At 40.5% G+C, this 22967-nt stretch overlaps 1 protein-coding gene across 16 annotated transcripts in view; it reads left to right on the top strand.

Annotated features, from left to right (window-relative positions):
• The window catches only part of LOC140513775 (uncharacterized), a 144519-nt gene extending 134559 nt beyond the window's left edge, over positions 1 to 9960 (top strand). For 15 of the 16 annotated variants that reach the window (XR_011970360.1, XR_011970364.1, XR_011970359.1 and 12 more), the window contains 4 exons: positions 4009 to 7744; positions 7989 to 8049; positions 8137 to 8267; positions 8859 to 9960. Coding sequence is in view for 1 of the 16 variants with exons in the window: in XM_072623794.1 (XP_072479895.1) it covers positions 4009 to 4066 (58 nt within the window). In the remaining 15 variants the exon portion in view is untranslated. The remainder of the gene's footprint in view (positions 1 to 4008; positions 7745 to 7988; positions 8050 to 8136; positions 8268 to 8858) is intronic. The other variant, XM_072623786.1, reaches the window with a different exon arrangement.
• Positions 9961 to 22967: the final 13007 nt, after the last annotated feature.

Raw genomic sequence — 22967 nt, 5'->3', positions numbered from 1 at the left:
TTGAAGGCAGTAAGGAGTTCCCGTATGTGAGATGGAGGGTAAACAGAGGCAGCTAGTTGGGTACAGTGGATAAAGCTCTTAACTTGAAATAAGGAAAATCTGGAAAGGAACCTTTAGTTGAACCTCATCATTATACATAAGAAAAAACTGCTGCCCGGAAAGAAAAATTACTTGCCAAAGGTCACTCAGTCAGATATTGTCAGAGTCAAGATGAAAATTCTGTTCTCCTCCAGTCTCCAGCCCACACTCTTTCTAGGACGCCAGAGTGCCTCCAACTCCTCAGAAGCTGTTAGTAATTGTTTATACTGTAGATATGTTTAAGAATGTAGGATAAACAATTAAGTATAACTTAATGTGTCTATAACATCAACAGTTAATAACAGTTGCTCATGTCTCTTTACCACATGTTTTCAGGGCAGTGAGCAGAACAGGGGTTTCATGAGTCCTATGTTCAAACAAGGTGTAGACAGGAAATAATTTCCTCATCACCTATATTTATACTGGGTGTGATTTGTCCACAAATCTGTATATAATGCAGCCTGTTCTCATATTCAAGAGTAAAGGGGAAAGAAGGCCATAACTCAATAACAGGGCCAATAATAACGAAATTCACAAAATCAGACTGTTGGACCTAGAAGAGCTCTTTTCAACCCTCTTGCCTCAGTTTCCTCATCTGTAAAATGAGCTGGAGAAGAAAATGGCAAACCTTTGCAGTATCCAGTTTGCCAAGAAAATCCCAAATGGGATTAGGAAAATTGAAGGATTAGGACATGACTGAAACCACTGAATAACAAAGTTAGCTATTTAAATGGAATTCTGGACCTGGAGTCAGGAAGACCCGAGTTCAAATCCAGCCTTAGGTGCTAGTTGGGTGACTTCAGTTAAGTCACTGAACTTCTCCTTACCTCATTTATACAGTGGGGATAATAACAGCACCTATCTCTCAGGGCTGTTGTGAGGATCAAATAAGATAATAATTGTAAAGCACTTAGTACAGTGCCTGGACCATAGTAAGCACTATATAAGTTTTAATTATTAGTAGTAGTAATAAATATTTGCTAAAATGGAGTTCAGAGGGGATAGTAACTTACTATGATCACACAGAGAAGTAGCGGTAGAGTCATGACTAGAACTCTTTTCTTCAAGGACACAAATCACCATTCTCTCTGCTGTTCCACATTACGTCTCTTTGGTGAATCTAAATTCTTTAGACCGGGCAGTGGATCACGGAAAAGTGGATGAAAGATGGACAGATTTAGAGAAGAGAAGGGGAAGCCACATTCTAAGCATTGCTGGTTATGTAATATCAGCGTGCCCTTGAGAGGGGGTGATGTCATTAGATTTCATACAAACCTAAGTAATTGTTTGACACACGAAGTCCAGGAATCACTAACATTAAGAGAGGGTTTCATTTCCTGTTGGAAGGCTTTATTGTCGTTCTCCTCATGAAAAGCAATCAGGGCCAAGGCCCCATAACTATAATTTTTAGAAAGTTACTACCTGTATCAGGTGAAAGAAATCCAGCAACTCTGTGATCAGCTGTGACAAGCTTATAAAGGTACCCTAATGCCACTGAGCTTTTCATGCTTTTTATATCCTATTGCATTTTCTGCTTGAATGGTATACTCAGTGGCACCGAAGAAATCTTCCGTTTTAATTTACAGCAGATGCAGTTTAGATCATCTAATATCAGCTGCCGTCATGAAAGTTGTCTGGTTGGTGGCAGCTCTCACAGACATTGGCAGCCACCACATGTAAACATAAGAAGAATGTGGTTTCCTAAGCGTTTAGTGAGTCGTTGATTTCATTCCAAGTGTTAAGCTCTGCTTATTTCCCTTTGCTGGAGTTCTGGGGGCTCAGGTGAGGCTGAAGATTGGCATTGTCCATGGGAGTGTTAGTGGGAGTTTCGCAATCTCCAATTGGTTGACTGACTGCTCCCTTGGGAAGGAAAGAGATTTGTACTATAGAGGCAGAATTTATTTCCAGTGGAAATTCCAATTCTGGCAAGTTAACCACCTCTTATTTTCTGAGGATTGGAGACTTAGAGATGGTAGGGGCCCTAGAGGTTATATAGTCCTAAAGCCCAGAGAAAGAAAGGGACTTAAGGTCACAAAGTGTTTGAGCTAGGATTGGGCTGAAGGTAGGAGGGATGGTATTTCTGATAAGTGATTCTGAATCCTCTCTCTAAGGTTCAATACCTATAGAAACCCTAGGCATATATTAGCACATAAGCTAACAGATATAGGGCAGAAAGTGGAATTCAGACGCTAAGGCTACTTCTGTCCCTTCTTCCCTCCAGTCTCTTTTGGTTACCAGCTGCACCAACTAGCACACATGATCTCAGACAGCTTCCATTCTCCTAAGAGAATGGAAGATACAAAGGAAGACACCCCAAGCATGACCACATTTGTAATGTTAGATTGGGGGGCAGAAATTTTTTTTGCACCCACCAAATGACAGCACCTAGGCATCGGTGCCTTCTATCTCTGCCTAAGATAAACCTCAAGTAGGGTTTTCAAAGGATGATACTGTGAAGAGGGGTTGCATCTTAGCACTAGCATCTAGCTCTAGCATGTCTTCTTTATCTTAATTATTTTTTCACCTAATACATATTAATTTTCTCTCCCTCCTGCCTTCTGTCTCCTCCTCTGAAAAAGAAAAAAAAGGCAAAATTTTTATAACTAATATAACACAAATAAGTAAGGTAAATCAAATTCCCACATTGGATGCATCCAAGAATGTGGGCCTCATTCTGCGAATTTAATCCATCACTGCTCTTGTCAGGAGGAAGGTGACATTCCTCACCATCACTCTTGTGATCACCATTGGCTACTACATTGGTCTCAAGCAAGTCTGTCACATTTTTATAATGTTATCATTATAATATACATTTTTCTTGCTATTCTGCTCATTTGACTCTGCATCAGTTTATACGTCTTCTCACACTTCTTTGAAACCATTCCCTTCATCTTCACACCCTTAGTTTCCAGGTCCTTGCTACTACAAAAAGAACTGTCATGCAGGTTTTTGTATATTCCCAGGACTTAGCATAACTCCTGGCAAAGGTAGGTATTTAAATACTTGTTGATTGAATGACATCTATGATTCAGGAAGTTGTCTGAAGCACAGAGAGGTTAAGAGACTTAATCAGACTCACACAGGAACAAGTATCAGAAGCTGAGTTTGAACACAGTTTACCTGACACCAAGCCCAACAGTCTTTCCACTGTATATGTGGGACTAAATCACAGGAAGATTTAATGACATATTTTATGCATTTGTTTGAAAGTTTTCAGAATCCTTTACATCTATCATCTCATTTAATTAAGAAGTAATGCAGGCATTCTTATCCCATTTTACAGATAAAGAAAACGAGGCTCAGGTGATTGATTTAGCTTGAGTCTTGGTAATTGAAGTAAGATCCATCTTTTGGGTTAAGCTTCCCTGAGGGTGGGGCCTGGACTCAGAGCAATCTATATAACTGAGGCTAGTCAGGGCCTCAAGAAAGCAGGGAAAAAGAAAGAAGGAATTACTGACCAGCTCTTGCTACAAAGCAAAAGGATATAAAAAAATCCTGAGGTGAAGATATATACACACATACCTCATGAATTCCTCCCCATTCCCTCATTATCTGGGTAAAATAATATGAGACTGCTCTTTCTCACTTCCTTCCATACATTTTCTTTGGATCAGAGGTTGCCTTTTAGTGACTTGGTTTCCCCTTGTATGTTCTTTTAAACTGGAGTTCACCTAGATACATGCATTGAGAATGAAAGGACATCAGGAGACTTAGGGTGGGATTACCCTGAAGCCCTCTATTCCCTAGGGATGACCTAGCAACCTTGAACCCTTTGCACCCCTAGCCCCGTGGCTCTCTCAGTGAATAATTTAGGAGGAATCATCACCACTTTTTTGGCGTATTGGACCAACTGGGATTTTTAAAAGAGTCACTTTTGATCTATTCCACTTCCTTTTTGTCTTTTCTAATCAAATCCTTTCTTCTTTCCAGTCTTCTCATGGCAGAGAAAAACCTGACACCTTCAAAGCACGGACTATCTCAATTTTGACTTTTTATGGCTAGTGCCTATAACGGGTGCTTAAGAGCTGACTGCAGACTGATCAGACAAACCATGGTGGCCCCTATCATTTAGGAGGCAGGGATGGGAATGGAAGAAGGTCTTGAGAAAACAAGTTACTTCAGCCAAAAACCTAGCTAACGAAAAATTGAAATTTTTCTCTCCCCTATTTCTTTTCACCTTGAATTTTTCATGAAACCAAATGGCAGTTTCCAGAGGTGAAAAACTGTTATTTTCCCAGACAAATTCCTGTGAAGTGAAAATTGCTAGTTTCACACAGCTCTATCACTGATGACTATTATTACTTTAGGCACAAGATTAGTATGATTTGATCAGGGAAAAAATTTGGCCCTGTTCTCCATGGGACTCAGAATGTTCTCTCAGCAGAGTAGTCATGGTTCAAGAGATGGTGTGTTACCACATTGGCTCTTTCCAAGAGATCAACCACCACACCAGAGACCATGGATTACATCTGCTGACCCCAGATGCCAACTAGATACTATGTAACATGAGAAAATAGCTACTGTCCTTCAAGAGAGGAAAGGAAATGTCTTGAGAGATCAGTGGGGGTCTGTACAAAGCATTGAAATCAACCTTTCAGCGTTGCCAATATTTCACTTCATTTGTAAGCAACATGGGTTCTTATTAAAAATGTTTACCTAAATGGGAATTTTGGTTTCTTCTCTGTTTCCTTCAACAACCACCTTATCACTGAATTATAGGATGTTAGACAAAGGAAGGGACATAAAATTATCTATCCCCTTACTTTATAGATTAAGAAAATGAGGCCCCCAGCAATTAGATGCCTAAAGTCCCATGATCAGTTAGTAGGCATACCTGGATTAAGAACTCTCCTGGCTCCTAGACCAGATCTTTTCTCACTATGCCAACTCTGAGGTGGCTTCTGTGTGAGAAGCAAAGAATGTTCTACCCTATAGGTATATAAGTGGTGAGAAAAATTCAGGACTGTATGGAAGTAGAATGGAGAAACTGGATTTCTCTTGGAGTATCATTTCTTTGGACATTTATATCTGAGTTTGTGTAGAGTAGCAGATTTCAGCTTTAAGCCTGTGAACTTAATTTTTTAAAAAAAATTGATAGAATTTGTAATTCTGTGTATTTTATTTTATGCACTTAAAAACAAAGAAGGAATCCATAGGCTTCACCAGACTGCCAAAGGGGGTCCACGACCCATAAAAAGGTTAAGGGCCCTGGTATAATAAGTGTTTCCAGGTCAGGGTTAATTCTTGGTTAACTAGTTGAGGCTAAAGGATGGAAGCATTATTTTGGTATTGATAAGGTGGTACAGTGGGAAAAGCTCTGGCTTTCAAGCCAGAAGGCCTGTGTTCAGATTCTGATTCTATCACTTACTATGTTTGTGTTCCTTGATGAATCACCTCCCTTCTCTGACTCTCACTTTCCTTGTTCAGAAAATGAGATCAGTCTAGATGACTTCCAAGGCCCTTTTCAGCTCTAAAATGTCTAAATGTCCCTGTCTCCCTATACTAAGTAGGAGGTTACCAAGCATGGATAAGATGCCAAGATGGATAATGTTCCTCTGCCTTTGAAAGTGTTTCCTTGACCCCAGGTACTACTTAATTTGTTGGCAATACATTGAGAATGACTGACTGACTGACTGGCTAATTTATACCCACTTGGGCTTGGTCTTCAAATGGGAGTTAACTATCCTGTAAGAAGCTCAAATATGATGAATATAGATAAGCTTATGAAAACAGTAATAGGTTATGTATAGTAGTAATGACTACGGGGCCCTGGGCAGAATTATGGAGTTGACTGTTTCCTTCCTATAAACCCCAGGCTTTTCTTCTCTCCTCTTCCTCTCCTGACACCCCCATCCTAGGTAAGTACATGGTGTCTGATCAGATGACTTCAAAGATGTAGTGCCAAAGGCTGGGGTACTCTTGGGGAGGTAAGTAGACAGAGAGATGTCAGCCTGGCTTCAAACGTCAATTCAAAAGTCTTCATCAGAAGCATAGCCTTTGGAGAAAGACTTCATTGGAGACCCAATGAAGTTGCTTTGGAGGTTAGATATATTCTCCTATTCTTTTAGCTTATCTTGTATTAGCAGGATAAACAATTAGGAAAGCCCAGGCCACACTGTCTCTAATACACTATCTTGGGTTGCTTCATACTGTAGAAGAGAACAGGTATTTCCGACAACCTGCTGAGCATTACCCCTTGGATGACTGGATTTCCTGTTGCATTAAACTTAATAGATTAACTTAAATTCTCTAAATTCTTCCTTCTATCTTTCTTATTTTTGCTGGTAGACCCTGGGGAAAATTCAGCTAAGCTTTAGGGATAGGGATTGTAAAGGAGACAAAGACCCCAAGATGAGAGCATGATTCTAGGAATTCATTGTGGCCTGATCCCAAGGATGTAGTTTACCCCAGTCTAGTTCTGTCAAGATGTCATGGCATTAGAAGGAAATAGGCCCTAGGTACTATTATGGGTAAGGGATTATGGCTCATGGTTGCCTTGCAAAAGTCTTCCATGCCTCACAGTTTTCTTTCAGTCTGCATGCTGTCTGAGTCACCAACACTATGGAAAAAGAGAATCCTATCACTTCTGGTCACTTGGGTCAAAGCCTGAGGCCACAGGCTAGTTGTACCTCTGGTGAAGGCACTCTGGAAGTGATTCAGATTTAAAACTTTGTCCTCCTCTTCCCTCTCCTTCACCCCACATCCAATCAGTTTCCAATTCCTGCCAATTCTACCACCTTTAGACCTCTCTGGCATATGCCCCTGTCTTTATACTTCCATAGCCAGCATCCTAATTCAAACCTTCGTTATTTCTCATTTGTACTATTGAAATAAATTGATTAGAAATTGAAAATAAAATGAAACTAAATAAGCCTTCCTCCTTCCATTCTTTCCCCTTGCTAGTTAATCCTTCATACTACCTTGCAAATAATCTTCCTAATGAACAGGTCTGATCACATCAGTCCCCTGATCAAAAGCCTTCTGTTGCTCCCCATTATCTACAGAATAAAATATAAATTCTTTACCCAGGTATTAAAAGGACTCCATGATAGGGTTCCAGCCCACCTTATTCTATACTGCTCCCCTTCATGTCCTTTAACTTCCAAACAAACTCTTGTCTCCTGACCTAGTCTTACCTCCCTTTACCTTCGTACATTTGCAAACATCATCTCTCATGCCAATAATGAACTTTCTGGCTCATCTCTGCTTGTTAATCTTCCTCTTCCTTTGAGGCCCAACTTACATGCCCCCTTCTCCGTGAAGTCTTCTTTGATCATTCCCTGCTAAAATATTTTGATTATCCATCTGGACTTTGGACTAGACATCTGCTTTGCCACACCTCAGACGCCTTACTTGCCACCAGTCTAAGAGAAGAAGACTCTTTATGCATCCCCCACCTTGGGGCAACAGTCTACTTAACATTGGTGAAAGTCCTGCTGAAGAGCTGAGTTAACCTGGCTGAAGGTGAGTCCCCTTTTATACGCCTGGTCTCAGGATTTTACCTTTTCATGATTTAAGCAGTAATCTTCCCCTTCTCCAACTCTTTCTCAGGTTCTCAGGCATTGATAAATAAATAAATCATCATTACCTTTGCTACCGTAAAAAGTATGACAACCTATGGGCCAACTATGTATGGCTCAACTCAGCATCCCTGTGCTACTGAGCTGTGAGTAGATTCCCTTCCCTCATACCCATCCATGTAGTCCCATCCATTCAGTGCCCCATTCTTTCAGGATGCCCTCTGGAATACATGTTCTGTCATCAACAAATTGCCCGTCATGTAAGACCTTTGCCTTCAATTCAGAAATTATTTTTTTACTTCTCTATATTTGCACGTATTGTTCCCTCAATAGAATATGTTCAAATTTCTTAAAGGCAGAAGCAGTTTCATTTTGTCTTTATTCTTCCAGTGAACCCAGTATAGTACCTGGAACCCAGTAATAATAGCGAGCATTGATGTAGCACTTTAAGGTTTGCAAAGTACATTACAAACATTATCGCATTTTATCCTCACAACAACTTGGGGAGGTAGGTAATATTATTAATCTCAATTTACAGATAAAGAAACTGAGGCAGATGATGGTGAGACAACTTGTCCAGTGTCACACAAGTAATGAGTGTGGGAAGTCAGATTTGAATTGAGGTCTTTCTGATTCTGGATCCAGCACTCCATCTACTGCATCGCAGAGGTGCCTAATAAATGCTTATTCAATTGAATGAACTCTCTCTTCTATACTTCTGTATCAACTCTCCTAAGGATTTAAACATATTCTAATTTGTATCATAATTCCCTGTGTATTATAATTACCTTGTTACTCCTGCTAGATTATAAGCTTCTTGAAGGCAGGGAATTAGGTGAATTCATCTTTATGTCTACTAAAGGGCTTTGCATACAGTAGGCATTGAATAAATAAATATTTGTTGAATTGAACTTAATTGAATTAATATGGAGGTAGACTTTGAATTTTGTCTTAATTTTTCAAAAAGTGTTTCTCTCCATTCATATGTTATTCCTTCATTTAAAGACCCATCTTCTTTTACATCTATTATTTGGTAGTTATTTAATAGCAACTTCATAAAAGGACCAAAATTTGGTTGGTGGCATTATCCTTATCTTGTATGACATAGTATGGTGTTTTTTCTGTTACAGCTATCATAGCTGATAAAATGGTGTAGTTACTCTTCCAGAGTAAGGGAATAGTCTACATTTATACAGCTTACCTGGCTCAACTTGACCCATTCCTCAGGAATTTTGTTTTGTTTTGTTTCTTTAATCTTAGATTTGAGAGACAACATGGACTAGTAGTCACAGAAAGAGAACTTGGCTCTGAATCAGAGGCCTGACTCTATCACCTACTGGCTGTGTGACCCTTGGGCAAGCAATATAGCCTGTCTGGGCTTAGCTTCCTAATCTGGAAAATGGAAGGAAGATTTACACAACCTGCTTCACAGGGTTACTGTGAGAAGCAAATGAGACAGTGCACATAAAACATTCGACAACCATAAAGACTTCATAAATATAAACCACTGATATTTTGGTAGCACCTCATAACTTTTATCCTCCTTTTTCCTCTTCTTCTTCCCCTTACTCTTTGTCCTTCCTCCCTCTTTTTCCTTTTCCTCCTTTTTTCTTTCCTTTCTTTTTTCTCCCCCTCTTCTTCTCCTCCCCTTCTTCTTCTTCTTCCTTCTTCTTCTTCTTCACCTCCATCTCCTTCTTTCCTATAAATACTTGCATTGATAAACACTCTACCCTACCCTGAAATTCAATAAATTTTGCTATATCTGGTGCACCTACAAAGGCAAAATCCCCACATGGAGATTTCTTCCTTTCTTTATCTCCAAGTAAAAGAAATATGTGTGTATAATTAGGTGAAAAACATCTGTAGAGATTTCACTTGCTTGGCAATATTTCTGAAAGGACCCTGCCCTGTATAAGAAGATAAAAAGTTTTGCCAAGGTCATGCAGGCCTAGGCTATATGCCAAGGAACCATTCCACAATCAAGGATGTGACCAATCAAAAATGGCAAAAAAGCCCATAAATTGAAGATCAAAAGAGATGGAAACTAGATACTTCCACACCTCCATCCCTCCTCACCAATTAAAATGCCCAGAATCCCAAACTGGAAATAAAAAAGTCAAGAACAGAGATACCACACTAGAATGAAGAATAAAAACTAGACGGGATGTTCAGACTCTCCTGTCTCTGTCCATAGATGCTTCATGTCAACATGTCACTACAAAAAACTAGGAGATGTGCCCCTAAGAAACCTGCACAAAAATGCACCAAAAATGCATCGTTCTTGTAAGGATTGACTTGCCATGGAATGTATATCTTTGCAGGTATTGCTAAATGAATATGAAATAAAAGGTATATAAGCATATGTGTTGTTATTTCCATGCTAATGAGAGTAGAATGTCTTGGTCTGGTACAGATCTCAAAGGCAGAAGGGCCTGATCACTGCTCTTTTTGGCTGAGTTGAAAATGAGGCTAACCCATCACCCAGGTGCCCAAAATGTTTGGGGTTTAGGATGAGAATGGCACACTGTCAACCAGTGCCAAAAAGCAGCAATATTCAGGAATTGCTCTTCAGAAAAAAAGCAGGGAAAACAAACATGATAGTAACTTGCCCATTTCAATTAGAACAGAGAGATCTCGCCTGGTGATCAAGGCCATGAATCTCCCCAAGAACAATGAGCAAACACACTATACGTGACAAAGACAAAAAAGATTCTAATGGGTACAAATCTAATCACAAATACCCCATATTCATGTTGGGTATCCCATGGATAGAAGTTGTACCCAGTCTCTTTGGGACATGATGAAGTATTTTCTAATGAGGAAATGTTAAGGAAGAAGGAAAAAGAGGAAGAAGGAAAAAGCAGAAAGAGAAGAAAGGAAAACAGGAAGAAGGAGAAGGAGGCAGATGAGGAGGAGGAGAAGAAGGAGGAGGAAGGTGAAAAAGTTATTTGAAAATAGGAAACTTGGGGATATACCTAGTTGCACCCAGATTAAGTCATGGCCTGGACTCTCTGATAAAGCCCTGGTGAATCCTTTCTTGCCTGGATCCCTTAAGGAAAGTTCGTAGAATCATAGATCATAGATTTGGTGATAGAAAGGACCTTTGAGGGCCTCTAATCCAACTGCCTCGTGCTACAGATAAGAAAAATGAGATCCACAGAAATGAAGGGACCTTGCCTAAGATCATACAGAAATTAGGTCCTTTACACCCATTATTTCATGAAAACTTCACAACACCCCCAATGAAGTAGAAACCACAGGTGTTATCATTCCCAATTTATAGAGGAAAAAGCTGGAACTTGGAGAGGTTAAGGATTAGAGGCAGAATTTTAATTTGAGAATAGATAGAATATGAGTCTTTTGTCTCCAGGTCCACCACTCTATCTACTGCACCACACTGCCTGCTCATCATCTGTCACTACCATGACCATTCCCATTTCTGAGTATCAGTTACTCCTGGGAGTAACAATAATTACAACAAAACACATCTATATAGGACATCCCAGAAGTCTTAGCGAATTGTAAAGCTTTAATGCTCAAAATTCTATGAGACTTTTGGGACACCTTTTATAGCACCTTAATTCCACAAGCATTTATCAAGGGCCTGCTGCATGCCAGGTAATGTGCCAGGCTCTGGAGTTAGAAAGACAAGGAAGGCACAGCTCTTGCCCACAAGAAACTTATCTTCTTTGTAAGATTTACAAACTGCTCTCCTCACAATAATCCTGTGAGAAGATGAAGAGGAGGGAAGGAGACAATTAGACTGATGCCAATCTGCATTGACAGCCTCACTTTATAAGCAAGGAGACTGAGGCTCAGAGAGGTAATGTAAGGTGAGTTTCCTGTGTCACCTAGCTTCTTAATAACAATGGGAAGACCAAACATAAACCCAGGTCTCCTGACTCACCTGGTTGATGAAGAAAGAGTTCATTTCTTGAGCTGTTCTTATACTGTTGCGCTGAGACTAAGGACCATGAATCTTTAAATTATCCAAAAATACAGGGATGAGAACACATACTGGACCTGTAATTTCATTAGTAAAAGGAACTTCCAGGAGAGGAAATTCCTTCTCCCAATGTAGGCAGCACTTTCTCTGAAACTTATAGTCTTAAAGAGTTGCCCAGAACACAAAGTTAAGTGACTTTACCTTCGTTCACACAGCCAATACATACCAGGCAGGACTCAAATACAAGCCTTTTTTCAATGTGAGACTGGTTCTCTAACATCACAGAAGAAATAGGAAAGAGAGAGAAATTAGGAGTGGGAAGCAACAGAGGACCCAACCCCTGAGAGTGGATTCATTGTATGGATCAAATCTTAGACTGCGTTTTGATGTCTACATTTCTTCTTGCATGGTACTATTAGCAAAATGTGGGTCACCAAGTTAACCAGGAGAGAAGAAATACAATTGTCTGGCACTCCAGTTTCCAAGACAATGAGTGCTAGTTTCATCCAGGAATTGCCTTATAAACTTTCCTCGAAACAAAATCAGATGTGTCTCTTTCCCAGAAAGTGGAAGAGGAAAATATCAATCTGTTTGGAGGAAAGTTAGGAATTGAGTCTGCATGAAGTGCTTGATATATGACTGTAGCCTGGTGAGCAACAAGGGATTCTTTCTGTTCCATTTGATCTTGGTCTGGTAATAGGCCCTCCTGACATCAGCCAAATAGGGGATGACTGAGGATGTTTTAAATAAGATGGTTACAAACTTCAAAGGCCATTCTTTCACTCTGAACCCCCCTCCTTTCTTCCTCCTTTCACTAAAGGCACCCCATCCCCTTCCTAAGCAAATTGTTACAGGGCCAAAATCGATTGTAGAATGATGGAGACTCCAGGCCCTGGTGGCAGGTGGTACCACCTGTGTGTGCAGAACAGCAAGATGGGGGGGGTGATCCCTCATCTGCTTCCCACTTGTGGGCAAGGGGTGGGGGGAGCACCGTCTGATAGTGATTGCATGTCAGGTGGGAGTGAGGGGAGGGGCTCTTCCTTGTGCTAAGCCTGCACACTCCCTGATTCTCCTCCCCTTCATTCTTTTCCTGAAAGAACTTTGAAGAATCCCTCTCATGAACTAAACAGCAATCTGCTTCTCATAGAATATTAAAAAACTTGAAGGGAACTTTGGAGAATATCAAATCCAATCCCTTTATTCTACAGAGGAGGAAATTGGGGCCCCAAAGAAAGGGAGATATTCACCCAAGGTCACACAGAAATTTTGCTGCAGAGGCTGGTCTCCTGCCTCACAGTCCAAGACACTTTTCACTGTACCCCTCAGCTTGCCCACTTGCCCTTGGAAAACTACATCTAATGCTTCTTTGGACTGGATAGGACCAGCTGTGAGGTCGTCCCAGTTAATCCAGCGGGTAGAACCAGCCATGTGACTTGCTCTCTTTTCATTAACTCCCTTGGGGAGTGTTGATATAATAAGAATAATTCCCCAGGAAGGGGGAACCCCAAGTCCAGAGACAAAGAGCACTTACTAGCATTAATTGACTTACACATGGAGTTTCCCAATGGATGGAGGAGGCTGGAGTTATTATCAATAACCTGGATTTAGTTGATTGGCCCAGAAATACATCTGTCTGAGGTGGGGTTTAGCCCCTGTTTCCTGCTACACAGAAATGAGGCAGTTCTTCAGGACAGGAAGTAAGCAGCTCTCAGATCACTTGAAATTCTGGCTAAGGCATCATGATTGACAGTTTAGCTCTTAAAGGGGACTAAGGGTTCTAGGAAATGACAATCGAACCAAAGCTCTCACATGTGGGATAGGTCAGCTCTAAAAGAATGGGACCAGTGTGTGGCCTTTGTTTAATTCTGAACCTCCTCCTCAATGCCATGCCCAGAAAGAGCCTCTCCTGGGAGTTATGTACTAGGGTATATGTTTGGGAGTAGAGACAGGATGTAAAGGAAAATGTATTGAACCAGGTAGTCTTTGTCTTAGACTGACAGGAAGACACTATAGCTGGAAATGGAAATGACACCACAGGTCTGTTTACCATGCAAACCATGACAGGCTGCTTAAGAACATCTCTGCTGGCCATGGTGGGGTTTGCTCAGTGACCTGGAGGGGATGCAGCCTGATGGAACAGTCAGGAGAACACTAGAGCAGCAAAAAAAGGGAGGGCAGGGAGAGGAGAATCAGGGAGACTTGCTTCATGATGGTGTCCCAGGCAAATGACCTGCACAGTCATAATTCATAAGATGTGAAGGAAAGTGGAGAGGGTTTCCTAGCAGTGGACTTGGATTCCAGAGGACCTGGAGTCGAATCCTGCAGGACCAAGGTGTCTGCTCTGCCACTTGCTATCTGGGTGACCTTGGTGAGTTATTTAGACACAGCAGGCCTCAGCTTCCTCAGTAAGATAAAGGGGTTGGATGAGATGATCTCTAAGGTCCCCTCTGGCTCCACAGCCATGATCCTCTATTGTTGTTTAGTCATTTCAGTTGTATCTGACTTTTCATGACCCCATTTGGGGTTTTCTTGGCAAAGATACTGGAATGGTTTGTCATTTCCTTCTCTAGCTCATTTTACATATGAGGAAACTGAGACAAATAAGGTTAAATGACTTGGCTAGAGTCACCCAGCTAGAAGTCGTATTTGAACTCAGATCTTCCTGACTCCAAGGCCCAGTGCTCTAACCACTGTACCACCTAGCTGCCCCCTGTATTCCTATGGTCATCTCCCAAATGGGCATAAATTATAATGGCACATCCTTAAAGTCATATAGAAATATAAGTAGTTGTTATTAACTCCCTTTGTGTCTGAGGACTGAACATCTGTCCTTTGTCTTGGCATTGTCAAGGAGATCAGGACAGATGAGTGGCAGATTTGGTAAATATATATATATATACATATATATATAAACATATTTGTATGTATAGTATGTATATGTATACATACATATATATATACACACATACACATACACCTATACATATACATATACTCACATATATCTCATACCAGTGTTTCCTTCTTTGATTCCCTGCAATTGAATTTGCAATTCCTCTGCAATTGAAGGGGTGAATTTGGATTAACCAGAGAGTCAGCCCCTCCCTTCCAAAGGAGCTATCCACTGTCCAAAGAAGATATGGAAGTAGAGATTGTCCTATCGTCTTTCTACTAGAGGCCCCCCATGACCATCATGTACTTCCTTTTCATCTTTGCCTCATAGACTCACATGTACAACCTTTCCGTGAAGTCTTTCTTGGTTCCCCCAATGGCTAAGGCCCTCCCTCCCATTATTTGTTTGTTTTCTTCTTTTTATACTTAGTCTGCATATGCATGCATATGAATAAACATGTTGTCTCCTCCTCTAGAATCTGATTTCTCTGAGAGTGGAGAATGTTTCTTTTCCTCCTTCCTTCCTTTCTTTCATTCTTTCTTCCTTTTTTCCTTTCTTTGTATCCTCTGTGTCTAGCACAGTTCTTGGCACATTTGTTGTTGTTGTTCAGTAGTTCAGTCATGTCTAACTCTTCATGCCCCATGGACTATAGCATGTCAATGCTATCCAGGGGATTTTCTTGGCAAGGATACTGGAGCAATCTGCCATTCTCTTCTCCAGTGGACTAAGACAAACAGAGGTTAAATGACTTGCCTAGGATCACAAAGCTAGTAAATGCTGAGACCATATTTGAACTCAGGTCTTTCTGACTCCAGGCCCTGTGCTCTATTCACAGAGTCATCTAGCTACATCCTAGCACTTGGTAAGGACTTAATGAATGCTTGTTGATTGATGCAAGAGAGGAATCTGTTGTTGTGGGTTTGAAAGATCAAGGCAGAACTGCAGGGAAAGGAGACAGAACTGGCTAATACAGTGTTAAAGAACAGGGGAGACAAAACCTGAGAACTCTAAACTGTCCTGCCCAGGGAAGCCAGCTATGAGGTTAGATTATCTCAGGTTAGTTAGTTTTCCTCCCTACGGGAGATATCACTTTGCAAGTAAGCAGAGGCGTGTTCATATAAACCCATGTGTAATAGGGTCTGAGGATGGGCGGACACCATGAGTTTGCTGAGATGTCATCTTCTCTGTGGAAGGCACAAGGAAGTTGAGAATTAGAGCCTGTGTAGACATTTTATGCTTATTGATTTTTCTGTTTATTTCTGTGCCAGACCCCTATTACACATATATGCAAAGAGATGGACACACATTCTTCCCTCTCCTCTTTTTAAAGAACTACACCATTTTAAAGAACTACATAAAGAATGTAAGGAATTGTTTTTCTTTTTGCTTACATTTATGTTCCCAAAGCTTAGCATGTAATAAGCAGTTAACAAATGTTTATTGACCTAACTTGGCAGAAGAGTTGTTGTTGCTTAGTTGTTTCAGTCATGACCGATTCTTCAGGACCCCATTTGGGGTTTTCTTGGCAGAGATACTGGAATGGTTGGCCATTTTCTTCTCCAGTTCATTTTATAAATGAGGAAACTGTGTCAAACAGGGTTACATGACTTGCCAGGGTCACATAGCAAGTAAGCTAGTAAGTAAGGCTAGATTTGAACTCAAGAAGATGTCTTCCAGATTTCAGTCCAAGTACTCTATCCACTGCATCACCTAGATGCCTATGATCGGAGGGTAGCAACCCTTTAAGGGAGCACAGGCACATCTTGTAATGTTCTTGGATTCTAACCTTCTGAAGATCACATTGTGACATTGAGTTAGATGGATGACCTATAGAATTTATCCCTCGGTATGTGAAGCAGCTGTTATGAAAACTAGTGGAATGGAGATGGGAGAACGCAGCACCAAGACAATGGGGGCTGCTGAAGGAAGCAGTGATGACCACGAGATTTTATATGCTGGTCTCCAGGAACATGGCTGTGTGCACAGATCGTGCATGAGGCATGCTGGGGTGGATGCTGAAACCTCCCTGGACTGCAGAACCAAGGCAGTGATTTCTCCATTTTCCATCCTTTCCTTTCCCTCCCCAAAAGAAGTGTGTTTGCATTCCCAAACATTTCTGTTTTTGTTTTTGTTTTTGTTTTTTTATAACATTTCTGTTTCTTAAAACTGTGTTTGCATTTATGTTTACTTTGTCATCTAAAGCAGGCTATTATAATAAAAGTAGTTAACCCCTGCCCTGCTCATCTGTGTGTGTCTTTGCTCAAATGCAGCGTGGGGAAATCATAAAAGAGTGCCTGCGAGGGAGATAGATTTACAACTGCAGTTATGTTTCCAGACAAATTCTATGGCTGGGGACTTAGTATTGGGGAGGGGGAGGATGAGAGAGTTATTGATTATTTTTTATGTCTTTTCTAGCAAGGGGAACTTTTCTCAAGCAATGAGTCAGTCAGCAGTTGGCTGAAGAGTCAGGATGTTGGAAGCAGGGCCTTCTCCATTTTCCTTCCCTTTTTCCCATGCTTTGTTCAAGAGGAAAGCTCCTCCAAAAGGAGACGAGCAGAGGGAGTGGTAAAGAAGGAGTGTCCCAGAACACACAAGGGTAGAAATGAGTAAGACTGAATGGTTCTGTTTACCAACACAGAGAGGCAACGCATGACCACACCACTGTTCAAAGTATGGACATTTGGAACAGTCAGTACAAATGGACAATGAGTTAAGCCCAGAGTTAAACAGGAAGAGAACAGTCTGTAATGCCTTTAGGAAATTGCAAAACTCCTTTAATGATCCCACACTTCTCAGAAAAATAATGGTTCATCTTTTTAATATATACCAACATTCTACCAGCTTTTCTGTATGGCTGTGACATGGAATACAATAGTGTTTGAAGAATTGAAAATAAACATCATTCCCTCAATAGATAAGTGGTCAAAGGGTATGAATAAAGAGTTTTCACAAGAATTGCAAAGTATTCACAATCACAAGAAAGAATGCTCTGAATCACCACCAAGAGAAATGTGAATCAAAACAACCCTGAAGTTGTCTTACCCATCCCCTAAATTGGCAAAAATTATAAAAAAATAGCTAAATGTTGGAGGGTTTGTTGGATAAAAGGTATGCTAATATATTACTGGCAGAATTTTGAACTGGTAAGACCATTTTGGAAAGCTATTTGGAATTATATTTCCAAATAAAATGAACTAACCTGTCTTCACCTTTTGACTCTTACAGAGCTTATATATTAAGGAAATCATTGATAAGAAGCAAGTCCCTGTAGACACCAAAATATTTATAGCAACTCTTTTTGTGATAGAAAAGAATTGGAAACAAAGCACATGCCTATCATTGGAGAATGGCTAAAGAAATTGTAGTACATGAATGTAATTTAAATATTACTGTATTGTAAGAAATGATGAATGTGTAATGAATGTGGTTATGTAACAAATGTGATAAATACAGAGAAGCATGGAAAGATCTATATGAATCACTGCAGAGACGAGAAGGCAAAGCTAAGAAAACTGTATTCACAGCGACTACAACATTATAAATGGAAGGAATGTCTACAAACCAAAAAATCAGAACCAAATGTAAGAAAATTATAAAAATCAAGCCTGAATCCAGTGCAGGGATAGGAGGCATCCCCAACCTCCCCCTCCATGGAGATGGGAGGTCCATAGGTGTCACACTCTTCATATACTTTCAGATTTTTTCAATACATTCATCAGTTACATTGAATTTTTTTCTTCTTTTTCTTCTTCAATGCTATTTGTTACATGGGCTAGCTCCCTGAGAGTGAGAGGGAGAAAACAGGATGATTGAAAAACAAAAACACATCAATGAAACCTTGTCAAAAAAAGAAAATAAACATTATACAGAGGGTTTTAGAGAGCCATGCGGTGGGTATAATCCAGCTTCAGCATCTACTCAGTGAGAAAATTTGAAGGAAAACAAGAGAGTATATGACAGGAAAAGAAGATGAGCTGACTAACCATGTAGTGAGAATGAATGGATGGCAGCTGGATAAGCCGAGGGGTGTCCCAATATCATCTCGATGTTAGGAGATGTTGAGAAAGATTTCTAGAAAATTAGGTGGACCCCACGGGTAAACTTTTGGGAACATATGGACAAGAAGTACACTGTGGGGTATGCATGAATGTGTTGGAATATGCATTGTTGGAGGGAATATCTAAATGTATGAGATGGCAGATCCATTTGGGTATTTGAGTTGAGCATATATGTGTCCTGCAAGTTATCATAGTGTAACGATCCAATGTTTAGTACAGTGGCTGGCACATAGTAGGTGCTTAACAAATGTTAATTGACTGATTGATTGATTGATTGATTGAATGGTGGGCTAGCCTTGGGGTCTATTCAAGCTCTGCCCCTGACACACAGTAGCTGTGAGACTGGGCAAGTCATTTAACTCCCACATCTTCAATCAATTCTTTAAGGCTCTAAGTTGCTGACAAATATTCAGGGAATTAATTCATCCCAGGATTTCACTGCTCTTACTGAAATCACAGGACTGAAACAAAAAAAAAAAGAGGCCTGTATTTCTTTCTTTCTTTCTTTTATATTTCTTCCTTCCTTCCTTCCTCCTTCCCTCCCTCCCTCCCTGCCTCCCTCCCTTCCTTCCTTCCTTCCTTCCTTCCTTCCTTTCTTTCTTTTCCTTTTTTCTTTCCAATTAGTGCCTGAGACATTTTAAGCCAACTTTATCTTTCCTGGTTAATATAGATTTTATATCATTTAACATATACAAACTAATACAATAAAATAGGCCAAATAATAGGTATTTAGTGTCTCTAGAAATTGTTGTTATAATGCCCATGTTTATCTAGACTACAAAGGCAATGAAAAGCTTCCATAGCCTTCTTTCATTCGCACATTTAGTGCAGCATTGTCATCTAATTAACCGACTGAGATCTTGGATGGAAGGCAGAGCATGGCCCTGAGAAGACACGGAATAAGATGGGAAATGTGTAGGACTGAGTGGGAAGAGGAAGACAGTAGGACAGTTATAAATCCTGGTGAGGAGGAGAAGAAGAAAGGGGAAGGAAAGGAAAAGGTGTTAAGTAAGACAAGTAAGGAGAAGGTGTCTAAGTACAGCACTCCAGCGAGGATTATGCTTTGGACCATGGAAGGAGAAATGAAGCAGTGTGGGGAGAGAGGGAAGAAATATCCCAGACCTGAATCATTTTCACTTGCAAGGCTAGAGAGTCATTGGTGTTGACTTAAGTCCATTCATACTTACAGAGTCATTCATGAAAGTTATTAAAGAATTTGGTGTGGCTAGAGAGCCACCAGCTATCAATCCAGACACATACTCATAAAATGTTAGAATAGCAAGGTCCCTTAGAAATAATTTAGTCCAATTCTGTCCCTTTACAGTTGATAAAACCAAGGGTCAGACAGGAGAAGTTAGTAAGGGCTTTGACTAGAAGCCAAGAGGCTTGCCATTCTATTCACTAATCAACAGTACCTCCAGTCTTCACCTCTAGAAAGTCATGCCAATAGTCTAATGCCATCCACATTTACCTAGACTATTTTGACATCATCCCACCCCAGATGGTAGCAATGGACTTCCTTACGTTCCTTCCTTGTACACCTCTTATTGTTGTAATAAAGGATAGCCCGGAGAAATTACATAATTCATATTGCTTTGATGAATATTGAAGATTATGAGGTTGATTAAGGGACTCCTTGATCAGAGTGATGAGCATTCAGGGAGATATGCCTTTGGGACTTTGATTATATCCATGTGAGGCAGGACCATTGACAGCCTATTGGAGGAGATTTGATACATCTGGGCATTGGGAATTATTTAGGTGGCCCCAGACAGTGTAGGATAAAGTTATCCCTTCATCCTCAGTCTTCTAAAGGGGGTTAGTTGTAGATTCTACCCTTTTATCCATCCCTATAGAGACCTACATGTGAGGAATATTTTGAGATTTCCCAGAGGAAATAAAGGGCAAAGACAAAAAATGAACCACATAGAAAAATATTAATAAACTAAGAAACCTCTAGAGGAGGGTAACCACAGTGAAAAAGGACCTCAAATCCATGCCACATGAGAATTAGTTGAGAGAAGTAGGGGGTAACTACATTGGAGAAGAGACTCAGAAGGGGGAGAGGGGCAAAGGTACTTTCAAGTATTTGAAGGCAGTAACATGAAAGAGAGCTTAGACTTGGTCTGCTTGGCCTCAGAGGGCACAAAAAGGCAAATTTAGGCTTTATAGGGAAAAAACAACAAACTTCCCAACAATTTGATCCATCCAAGAGTGGATTGCTTAGTTTTAGTATATAATGGGTTTCCCTTCATCGGGGGTCCTCAAGCAAAGGTTGAATGATTGACAGATTGGTTGTTGTCCTCCGTTCTTGAAGAGGACCAAAATGACATCACCATGATAAAGTGAAGTTTCAGTGTGTCCAGCTGTGGCTGATCAGACCAATACAAGCTCAGAATGCTCTACAGGTTGGGCACAGATAGTCCATGTGAACATTTGGGGTGGTTACTCCAAATTTATGCATCCTACATTTTCTTTGTGCTGTTTCAATTCTGCTTTGCTCATAGAGCACAGCACCCTTTCTGATGTGGGTACACCATGATGAATGTTACTGTGCTAGCATTTCCCATTTCTCATAGTCAAATCCAAAGTTCTTGAGAGAGACCTTGAGAGTGTCCTTGTATCTCTTCTTCTGACCACCATGTGATTGCCTGCTCCATGCAAGTTCTCTATAAAATAATTTTTTTGGCAAAGATACATTTTGCATTTGAACAAAATGACCAGACTGAGAGTTGCGCTCTCAGAAGCATAGTTTGAATGCTTGGCAGTTTAGTTCAAGCAAGGACCTCAGCGTCTGGTACCTTATCCTGCCAGGTGATTTTCAGAATCTTCCTAAGACAGTTCAAATGGAAACGATTCAGTTTCCTGACATGGCGCTGATAGACTGTCCATGTTTCACAGGCATACAACAATGAGGTCAGCCCAATGGCTCTGTACACCTTCAGTTTGGTAGTCAGTCTAATACCTCTTCTCTCCCAAACTTTTCTTCAGAGCCCTGCAAATACTGAGCTAGCTCTAGCAATGCATGCATCAACCTCATTGTCAAAGTGTACATCCCTGGAAAGTACACTACCAAGGTAAATGAACTTATCCATAGCATTCAAAACTTCTCCATTTGTTGTAACCAATGGTTCCACTCGTGGAAGGTGTGCACCAGCACATGTGCTACCAAGCTGATGAAGCATCTGTGTTTTCTTGGTGTTAATTATTAGGCCAAAATAAGCACAGGAAGAAGAGAATTGATCCATACTTGATTGCATCTCAGCTTCAGAGGCTGCATTGAGAGAACAAACATCTGCAAACAGATCTGCAAACATTCTTTATGGGGGAGGCCACGTGGATAGAGTGCTGGACCTAGAGTCAGGAAGACTGGAATTTTAATCTGACCTTAGATCCTGTCTAGCTATATGAATCTGGGCAAGTCAACTAATCTCCATCTACCTCAGTTTCCTCATCTGTAAAACAGGGATAATAATAACACCTACCTCCCAGAGTTGGGAGGGTTAAATGAGATAATAACTATAAAGTGCTTTAGCACAATTGTTGACACGTAGCTCTATATAAATATTAGTTATAATAACTTATGTATTCCTATTTATAATATGATATAATATTATTTATTGATACTCATTATTTATTGTTAATATTTGTTTATTGTTTATTTGTATTTTTGTTATTATTTATCATTAGTTCTTCTTACTATTACACATATGAGATTCAAGGGCTCCTTAAGTCTCCAACTTTGAAATTGGACTCTTCTCTGATTCTGCCATTTTCTCTAGCAGCACTCTAAGATTAAACCCAGTCAGTGTAAACCCAAAACTTGGGGATCTGAGCCAGGAGTCACAAAGGGCAATGGCTCAGACCTCCACTAAAATACATAAAATCAGAACTGCCCTTCAGGCATTTTGACTTTTTCCATAGACCAGGAGATCATAAGCTCTTTGAGGTCAATGAACTGGGCATGTGGAGATGTGTCCTGAGGGCAAATTCTGGTCAGGAAAAACACTTTGCAAAATTTGTGGAACTATACAAATGGGAGTCATTCACCCTATAACTGTGACTCCACCCCATACTCCTAGTGATGCTCAAAAGATGTTCATATGCTAGAAGAACAAATGGCCTTGGGATTTAGTGGGGAACAGTTTAGGGCGCTTATTCAGAGGAGTGAAAGGACAAGTATCTGAGTAAGGAGGAAACACTCAGTGAGGAATAATGTCTGAGTCCAAATGAGAGATGGAATCCTGAGGAGAAACGTAGGATCATGTGGAGGATGGAGAGGGAGAAGAGGTAAAGAAAAGGGGGCCTCAGTCAGGGAAACAACTAGGAGGCCACCAAAGAAAACAAACCCAAAATCAGAGGAATGAGCCAGCAGAGGCTATGACTATAAAAGTTAGACATTCAATCTCTTGTCTTTCCACACAATGGTCTCTCCCCCAGGTAGTCAGCTGGGCCTTGGTGAGCTGCCAAAA

This window comes from Notamacropus eugenii, chromosome 1 (genome assembly GCF_028372415.1).
Source record: "Notamacropus eugenii isolate mMacEug1 chromosome 1, mMacEug1.pri_v2, whole genome shotgun sequence".
Classification (NCBI taxonomy): domain Eukaryota; kingdom Metazoa; phylum Chordata; class Mammalia; order Diprotodontia; family Macropodidae; genus Notamacropus; species Notamacropus eugenii.
This window is presented reverse-complemented; position numbering and strand designations above follow the sequence as displayed.